Source organism: Larus michahellis, chromosome 9 (genome assembly GCF_964199755.1).
Source record: "Larus michahellis chromosome 9, bLarMic1.1, whole genome shotgun sequence".
NCBI lineage: Eukaryota > Metazoa > Chordata > Aves > Charadriiformes > Laridae > Larus > Larus michahellis.
The window spans coordinates 47781850-47791228 of NC_133904.1; the positions used below are offsets into that span (position 1 = coordinate 47781850).

The 9379-nt window shown below is 55.5% G+C and overlaps 1 protein-coding gene across 1 annotated transcript; it reads left to right on the plus strand.

Annotated features, from left to right (window-relative positions):
- The first annotated feature begins 2103 nt into the window (after positions 1–2103).
- Positions 2104–9130, plus strand: ARR3 (arrestin 3). The gene is made up of 15 exons (XM_074599818.1): positions 2104–2282; positions 2811–2841; positions 3200–3260; positions 3650–3694; positions 4103–4302; positions 4413–4472; positions 4723–4790; positions 5092–5227; positions 5326–5410; positions 5536–5608; positions 6124–6261; positions 6774–6857; positions 7158–7181; positions 7261–7313; positions 8900–9130. The coding sequence occupies exons 1-15, from the start codon at positions 2266–2268 to the stop codon at positions 9055–9057; spliced, it is 1233 nt and encodes a 410-aa protein (XP_074455919.1). The 5' UTR covers positions 2104–2265; the 3' UTR covers positions 9058–9130.
- Positions 9131–9379: the final 249 nt, after the last annotated feature.

Below are 9379 nucleotides of genomic sequence, written 5' to 3' on the forward strand. Positions count from 1 at the left end.
GAGTGAAGCCTGGCATTGGAGTCGCCAGTGCAGCCTCAAGCCTTGCATGTGCTATTGCCCCATCGTCTTGTACATGAGCGTCCCCATGGCAAGGGTGGCCCATGTGCCCTGGGCCACAGCAGGTCACCTCTAGGTGACAAGCCAGATGATAGGCACATTGGCTAGGCAAGAAGCTGCCTGTGCACCTTCTGTCCATCTGTTAGCCATCCAGCAAAGCGCGTAAGGGAGGGATAAAACCTGGCAGGCTCCTCTTTGCCCTCTACCATCTCCCTCCAACCTTCATGCCCAGGGCTGGTCCAGCTCCACTTGCCATGGGAGCAGTTGTAGAGAGCCCCCATGAGAATCTGTGCCCCTGCCTTCACCCCTGCCCACCGGGAGCAGAGCTTCCACCTCAATTACCATCACCTTCCTCCTAAGCCCACTTTGCCAATCTCCATAAGCTGCTTTCTCAGGGCTCCGGCAGCAGCCGTATTTATAGCCCACTCTTACTCACGAAGCGTCTCCCCAGTTAATAAACTAATAGGATTCTTCACAAAAGCACCTCTCCCACAGTACGGACACACACACACCCCCCGCGGCTCCAGCCAAAGCCAAGTGGGTGAGATCAGACGCCAGGGGAGGGACTGCCAGCGGGGTATAAGAAGCTGCAGGTCTAGGAGCAGCCCGTAGTGACTGGGTGGCAGTGGGACGTGCTGGGAGAGGAAGAGGAGAGCATCTGTCTGTTCATCTACCCCCCAGGTAAGTGCTGCCTGCTCTGCTGCCTGGGCCCTGCCAGTGTTTTGGGGCATGGATTCTGCTGTTTTCTAAAACCCTTGGGGGCAGGGACTTTGGTGCCTGACCATGGCTGGAAGGAGGGTGGTTTAGGGCTAGAAGGGAACATATGTGGCCACCAGGATTTCAGTGTGGCCGAGCCAGAGGGCATGGGTGGAGGGGTTGGGTAGCAGCATGGGAGAGTTTAGCTGAGCCAGGAGGGGTCCGGGTCCCCTCTCTGGGCTTGGGAGATCATAGAATCATAGAATGCATTGGGTTGGAAGGGACCTTTAAAGGCCATCTAGTCCAACCCCCCTGCAGTAAGTAGTTCAGGTCTTCTCTCCTCCACTTTTCATTGCCTCATCCCCAGTTCCCAGGCTCTGGAGAGGGCTGAGGCCATGGCACCGTTTTGCTCCTGCTCCCTTTGCACCTTCTCTTGCTGCTGCCCAAGAAACCCTGCAGGCAAGGATGCCCAAGCTTCACATCCCCCAGCACCTGAGGGCATCAAAGATCCTGAGTTTGGGACTAATCCCTTGTTTTCCCGTGGGGAAGAGGATCATCTCCTCCTCCCATATCAATTTCTTCTTTCTCTCCAGCATCCCTGTGGTTGCGTAAAGAGGCAACACTGCCCACGTGCCCCTGGGGCTTAAAATCCTGCCTGGACTTAAGCTCTGCTAATGTCAGAGCTGCCTAACTTTAAGAAGCTGAGCTCATCCTATCTAATCTCCCAGCGAATCAGCTGGTGATCAGTGCAGTATTTACAGTTTAATTCTGGATGCCAGGCTTGAGCAAGCAAAACTCAGGCAGCACAGTCGGGCAGGGCTGGGCACTGCCCTCCCAGAGCCAGCTCTGGCGCTCCTGGCCGGCGATGGGGACAAAGGGGCCATGGGTTGGGGACATGCGCCCCAAGACCCCCCTGCCCACGGGGCGGTTAAGCTGCCCTCGACCTTTCTGTCTGTGGTTTCCTCACTTTTCTGTGAGTGACGGGACAGAACAAGCCTGTTCCTGCCGCTAAGCCATGACAGCCAATTTCCTGCAGACAAGAAAAATTCATAAAGTTGAGACTCCGTAAGCCCTTTTGTTCATTTTCTTGCCTTTCCCAGCCTTGAACTCACTCTCTTGGGAGTCACCCCTGTGCTTCCTATTTTCTGAAGCCTGCCTGGGGCATTGCTCTCCCTTTTTCTCTTCCACCTCCTCTTCACTGCCTTTTTGGCCAGGGACAAGGGGTTTGTTGGGCTCAGCCGCCCCACCGGGTCTCCACCTGCTCCCGTGTGCTTTGTGTGTGCCCTGAAGCTGGGCAGCTCCAGCTGAACCTGGAGCATCCCAGCTCTGCCAAGGCAAAAGGCCCAGCAGCACCGTAGCCTGAGGGCTCTGGAGTTCAAGTTTGTTGGGAGACGAATGATTTCGTCCCGTTGGCTGGCGATGGCCGGCGGCTGCCCCTTCCCCACCGCCTCACGCAGCACTTCCTATCCATCTCTCCCTACAGATCCCCGCCTGTGTGGCTGCTGACTTAAAATGGCAGATGGAGCAAAGTAAGTGTCTTTTTTTCCTTTTTTTATTTTTTTTTTTAAATTGGGATGGAAGAGGGCACTGCAGGACAGGAGCAGAGGGAAAAAGTGAGCCCCCCCGGCTCCCCGCACCCACTGACCCCACAGGCTGGTACCTGTGCTGGCTGTAGAGAGATGGAGCGAGCCGTCATGGAGCCAACAAAGCACCTTCTCTGTTCTTCTGCATGTTGGTGCTTTTTCACGTCCCCTTAAGACATAGCCAGCTAATGCAACCCCTCCTCGATGGTCACACACTCAGCTCAGGAGCATGATATCCCTCGGGGCAGGTTTGGCTCTGAATTTGCAGGACACTGAACTCCCCATGGCCAGGACACACTGTGCACACTCTGGCGTAGCTCTTGGAGATGCACCATGCTTGCAGGGAAGCCCTCGCCCTCCCTGCCCCAGGGACACCAATGGCTGCCCCCTCCCTCCCTGCCCCCGGAGTGGGCTGTGCTGCATCCAGCCTCATCCAGGGCATTCCCAACCCATCTGTCTGTGTTTCCTCCACAGGGTGTTCAAGAAGACCAGCCCCAATGGCAAGGTGAGTCCATGCACACAGAGATGGGACCGTGTGCCCCATCCCTGGGTGCGGGTCAGCTCAAGGGGCAGGCTGTGCTGGGGCTCCTCTGGGGTGGCTCTGCCCATGGGACGGGATGCAGGCTGAATTTCCCTTCCCTGATTGATTCCTGCTAATCCTGCCACGATGCCACCACAGGGCTCGCTTTTCAAAACAGAAATAAAAAAAAAAATCTATATGGACCCTTAAATGCAACGTCTGGTCCAACATGCTAACAGCAGGGTTAACGAGCCCCACGACACAACCCAGGGCTTGAAAATTTTGGCCAATTCAATGGCAAACACTAACCTGTTTACCTCTTCCCTTTGCGCGCTGCCTCCAGCTATCCATCTACCTGGGGAAGAGAGACTTTGTGGATCACGTGGAGTCGGTGGACTCTGTAGGTGAGTGTGGCCATGCCCGCCACGGAGGGGGAAGCATGGGCAGAAAGCAGTCTGGGGAAACCAGTCCCTGTGCTGGTGGCTGCTCACCTCTGCTTCCCGCCGGAGCAGGAGGAGCAAGGGCAGCTCTGGAGGATCAAACGTCCCATTTTCCTGCAAATACCCTTACAGAAAAATGGTGGGGAAAGGGATGAAGTCCCTTTGCCAAACAACTCGGTCACGCCACTGGTGTTGACGCTGAAGGAGGCATCGCCATCCCCCTGACTAGCAGCTCCCCTCAGTCACCTTCCCAGCCAATGAGCAGATGATTTAACTTTTAAAAACACTGTTTTTTTGTGAGGATCTTCCTAGGTGACTGAGCTCACTGGCCCTTCTTCTCTGCTTGTTTGCAGATGGCGTCTGCCTGATCGACCCAGAGTACCTAAAGGACAGAAAAGGTATTAAGACACAAACCCCCCTGTTATAAGGGGGAGGGTTGGAAACCAGTTCAAAGTTCACAAGCAGCCTGGGACTGTAGTCAAGTTAAATCTGCAATGGGTCATCTACAGCTCGTCATACATCTGGGCGACGGTGGCTGACCTGGCAAGGAAAACTGCCTCTTTCTTCTTGTCTTTTCTGCCTGGGGCATTGGCTCTGAAGCTACCCGTGCCTTGCAGAAAGATGTGATACATCTTGTTAACTTGGTGTTTGAGGTCTGGGTCCTGATAACAGGGTCATATTTCTCCTAAAGTTATTAAAGTAGTTTTTCTTTCTTTGTTCTTTTCTCAACCCCTTTTCCCCCTGTGCCTTCCCTTTACCTCACCCTTCCCCTAACCCCACTCCTCTCCATTTCCATCTGGCTTCAGTGTATGTGACACTGACTTGCGCCTTTCGCTACGGCCGAGATGACCTCGACGTTATCGGCTTGACCTTCAGGAAGGACCTCTATGTCCTGACCACCCAGATCTTTCCGCCGGTACCAGACCAGGCACCCAAAACCCTCACTCCTTTGCAGGACAAGCTGATGAAGAAGCTCGGGGAGAATGCCTACCCCTTCACCTTCGAGGTAGGGGCTGCTCAGCCCTTCCTGATTGCACACCTCCATAGTGTGCACCAGGAATCATCTCTGGGCATGGCCTTTATTTACTTTTTTCTCTCTTTCCTTGTTCTGCCTAGATTGCCACCAACCTGCCCTGCTCAGTCACCCTGCAGCCAGGACCAGACGATGTGGGAAAGGTGAGCTGCTGTCCCCAACCTGTGTCCCCTGGACCCCTTCTCCCTGGCAGGGCATTAAGTTATGGGGTGCCAAAAATGAGAGCTGCTTCTTTTTTGTGGGGACATGGCCCATGGGGTGAGGGTTGGGGAGGAAGGATGGCTGGAATTGGGACCAGGATCTCTGGGGATGCAGTGGAGGAAGGAAGCGAATGAACCAAAGCTCAGGCAGCTCTGAGCCCCTCCTGCTTAGTGACTGTACGTGTCCCCCCAGGCCTGTGGCGTGGACTTCGAGGTCAAAGGATTTTGTGCTGAAAATCTGGAGGAGAAAATTCACAAGAGGTATTTGTAGGGGGATCCCTTTCCTGCCCCGTGGCACTAAAACCAAACCACCGGATGGTTTTGGGGTGTCCAGCTTAGGGGTCTGGCCGAGGACCTGCTGTCAGCCTGTGCCCCACTTAGTTTGGGTCCTTTGCCTGAAGGAGGGGCAGTGGGCCACCACGTCCTAAGAGAAGGCTGCAGCTTGCATCCTTTGGCTAGGGACACTGTGATGTCCTCAAAGGCAGCCGACGTGTCCCCCTTGAAGGCTGCGTCACCACGTCCCAGCTGGGGCGACCGGGGTTGACGGCTTCTCACCCCGCAGGAACTCGGTGCGCCTCATCATCCGCAAGATCCAGTTTGCACCCGTGAAGACAGGGCCAGCCCCAAAGTCGGAGACCACCCGGCAGTTCATGATGTCCGACAAGCCCCTGCACCTCGAAGCCTCCCTGGATAAGGAGGTCAGTACAGAGGCTGTCCCCTGGCTCGTGCCACCACGTGTCCCTAGAGACAGGGACTGGGATGTCCAGTCGTGTAACTGAGCCTCTTCCCACCGCAGATCTACTACCATGGAGAGCCCATCAACGTGACTGTCAATGTCAACAACACCACTAACAAGATTGTGAAAAAAATTAAGATTTCCGGTGAGAGGGAGCAGGAGGGGCACATCCTGGCACGCACCTCATCCCAGTCTCCCTGTCAGAGATGAGGACTCTGTGCCTGTGCCTCAGCCATGTCACCAACGCTGCACCCTCTTGTGTCTCCTCAGTTGATCAGATCACAGACGTGGTCCTCTATTCGCTGGATAAATACACGAAGACTGTGTGCAATGAGGAGATAAAGTAAGTAAAAAGGGGCAGGGGGTGGCCAGGGGGAGGAAGAGAGAGGAGGATGAGGGGAGAGTGATGGGGAGAGGGGGTGGGGAAGACGGTTTTACACCAGACAGCAAAAATATCAGGGTTAGAAGAGCAGATGCAGAGGAAGCAGAGGAGAGGGAAGGCTGTGGACACCGTGACTCCCCCAGCACAAGCCAGTGTTGGCTGGGGATGTCCCTGGGGGGAAGGTGCACAGCTGCCCTGGGCTGCTTCCTCTCCTCGCTTTGCATCTCTGAGGCCAGCCACAGCCGCTGCGCCTCTGAGAACGAGGAGGGCTGCAGCAAAGGCGGAGGGTAGAAAAAAGAAGTGGTTGTATAAGGGAACAAAAGGAGGAAACAGAACCAGGCAGCTGCATGAGGAGGGCAGGGCAGGGGGGTCTGGCTCTGCCCAGGTGCCTGGTGTGATGCTGAACATCCCCAGTGGGTGCTGAGCACCCACCAGGCTGGTGCTGGCTCTGAGCTCTCCTCTCCCACTCTTTCCAGTGAGAACGTGGCGGCCAACTCCACCTTCTCCAAAACGTACTCCGTCACCCCCACACTCTCAGCCAACCGTGAGAAGCGAGGCCTCGCTCTTGATGGCAAACTCAAGCATGAGGACACCAACCTGGCCTCCACCACCATGTAAGAGCTGGGCGGGCTCCCCCTGTTCCCTGCCACAGTCAGACCCTCGCCTTCGCCCCACTCCAACAGCTTCCCGCTGCTCTGGATGCTCTGGGCTCCCACCAAGGGTCTCTCACACTGCTGGTGTCTAAGCCCACCCCATCCAGCTGGAAAATGTAGGGATTTTGTCACATGGCCACAGACCCACCTCTCCATCTCATAGGAGAGACGTAGCCTCCCAGTTCCAACGAAAAGCCCCTGTATCCCTCTGCCAAGCTGCATTGGGTCTTGCCTTGGGAGTAAATCCCAGCTCAGGCAGCTCAGGTGGCCTCCAGAAACTGCTCTGTGGCCTCAGCCAAGTGACCTGTCCTCCCCTCTTTTTACTGCCACATTGTATTGTCCTCGCCTGCTACACCCAGTGCACCCCACACGAAATGGGGCATGGAGACAGCCCCGAGAGCTGCTGTGGGGGAGCGGATGGGGTCTACAAGCAGCACTGCTCACCTCACCACTCTGCTCTGCCTTTCTCCTAGCCTGAGACCCGGCATGGACAAGGAGGTACTGGGCATCCTGGTGTCCTACAAAGTGAAGGTCAACCTCGTGGTGTCCCGAGGAGGGTGAGAGACTCTGCGGGCGCAGGAGTAGGGACCATCTGCTTGGGCCGTGCTGTGGGATCTTGTACCACTGGGCAGACGATGAAGGGACTCGTGCCATGGGCCCCCTTGTCCCTGTCCCACTGCCCCGGGCTGTGGGGCAGCTGGGCACTGGACTGCTCTCTGACTCCCACCCCTCCAGCCCAATCCCCTCTGCCCTTCACTCCCATTATAAATCTTCTTCTACCTTATTATGAATCAAAGTCTAACGCCTCTGCTCTTCTGCCTTGACTGATTTCTGTCCCTTCTCTCCCGCTGCCGCAGCATCCTGGGGGATCTCACTTCCAGGTAAGGGGGAAGCTGCCTATAGGGCTGAGCACGGTGTAGTGCTGGACAGGTTTATTGAAAGAATTGCTTTTTCTTCCAGCGATGTTGGTGTCGAGCTGCCTGTCATCCTGATGCACCCGAAGCCTGTGGACAGTAAGTAATGCCTGGGATACTGCTGAAACACAGGGGAGGAAGAGGCAGTCCCTGTTCAGTTGGGAACTGGTAAAAGCCACGCTGATGCAGCCACCTCCAGGCAAAAGGCTGTGCTCTGCCCCAGTGTCGCTGGCTGTGGGACAGGAAAAGCTGGTCCCTCTGCCTGCAGCACCCTGGCTGCCACCCATCTCAATGTCTCTCTTTCCAGAAAAACACCTGAGCATTAAGAAGAGATGTTAGTTGAAATGTCCTTTCTGTATTAACCTGCATGTGTATCTCTCTTCCAATCCTTTCCTCCCTGTGCTGTGCTTATCAATGGACTACAGCTAAGCCAAGGTAAAGAGATGTTCCCTTATACCTCAAACCAGTATTTCCTCTAGCACATAAACCATACAGATCCATCACAGATGGATGTGATGCCCAGCTTGAGGTTACATCTTTGGATTAATCATCCAGGCCTCAAAGTCCTGAGCCCCTTAGTCACAGCAGACAGCATGACACCCTCTGTGGTAGCACAGGCAGTGGGGCATTGTCACAGGCTGGGAGGATTCAAATGCTGGGCTCAGCACACGTTCTGCAAATTCCAGGGCTTATTTTACAACGTCACAGTCACAACTGCCACCACTGGACATAACATCCACTACAGTTTTGGTCCCCGCACGCTGAGGTCCCTCGACTGCTGGACGCGGTGCTGCTCACAGTCCCGTGCCCCCGCATGCTCCCCAGTGCCAGAGCCCTCTTCTCCTCCCACGACATGAGCTTATTCCAGCTGAAGCCACAGCTGGGGTTGCTTCCCTCCGGGAAGCTGCAGCGTGCCAAACCCATTCCTGGCAGCCATGCCTGGCAACCACAGCCGCCAACCAGCCCCATAGACGGTCCTGGCTTGCAGAGGCCCAAAAGGCTGTTTTTCTGTCTGGTTACACCCTGCAATGGGACACGAGCACTGGGATTTGGAGCCTGGAAACTCGGGCTGCAACTGCAGAGCTTTCACACCAAAGCCTATCAGTTTCTCAGCTCAGCGAGGATATTTAAACTTCCAGAGCAGGAAATCTCTTGGCCTGTCCCCACCATCGCTCCCTGTAGATTTTGCCAAGTCGTTTCACATTTGCAGGCTTTTGGAATCAGTTTTGCTGACTCTTTTTTTCCGTTTTCTTTCCCCGCTTTTCATTTTGTGGCTCTCCCTTGATGTCATCTGCTGCTTGCCTTTTGCAAGGAGGTACCTAATATCTTTGTCTCCACTTTAATTTCTTTTCCTTCCCTTTTTTCCCTTGGCAATGCAAAATATTGTCTTAAAAAATGCCGAAAGTTGCAGTTGCTCTCGCCCAGCTCCTCCGGTCACGCATGCTCGTAGCCGAGACAGCGATCTGTCTTGGATTTGTGTGCTCCGGTTAGGCCATGGCTCACAGTGACCTGACTGTTCCCTGAAGCGTGTGGGGTGGCAGGGCCGGTGCGAGCATCAGCAGGATTTGTACACTGTCCCCTAGTAAAAGCAGGGTTTAGGTGTCAGCAGGGATTTCACCCAGTTTGCTGAGATGCATGTCAGGCAGCCAGACCATGGGCTCACCACGCTCTGCTCTCCCTTCCAGCGAGGAGGACATTGTCATCGAGGAATTCGCTCGTCATAAACTCAAGGGGGAGAAAGACGATGAAGATGAGAAGGAGGAGGCTGACAAAGAGGAAAGCTAACCTGCTGCCTGCTCGCACGGACAGCCACCGGTCCCACGCGCCCCACTTTGGGACGTAGATGCCCGTAGCACGTTCCCCACTGCACCGCACATAGTGCGGACACCTCGGCCCTCTACGCATGGTGCGATGTGTTCCTCTAGGTACACCTTCCTCCCCCCGGGCTCCTCACTCTGACTCCAAGCCCTGGTTCCAATGGTGGAAGCCACTCCATCTCCTCCTGGTACAGCCACACTGGAAAGCCCGACTGCGTGCAGGACGGTGCTCCCACCTCCTTGCACCCATGGCTGCCTGTGAGGGGGCAGGGACTGGGAGGGTGCAGCGGAGCCCGGCCAAGCACCATCACCAGCGTGTTTGTCGTTTGCCTGCGTTATGCAATACTC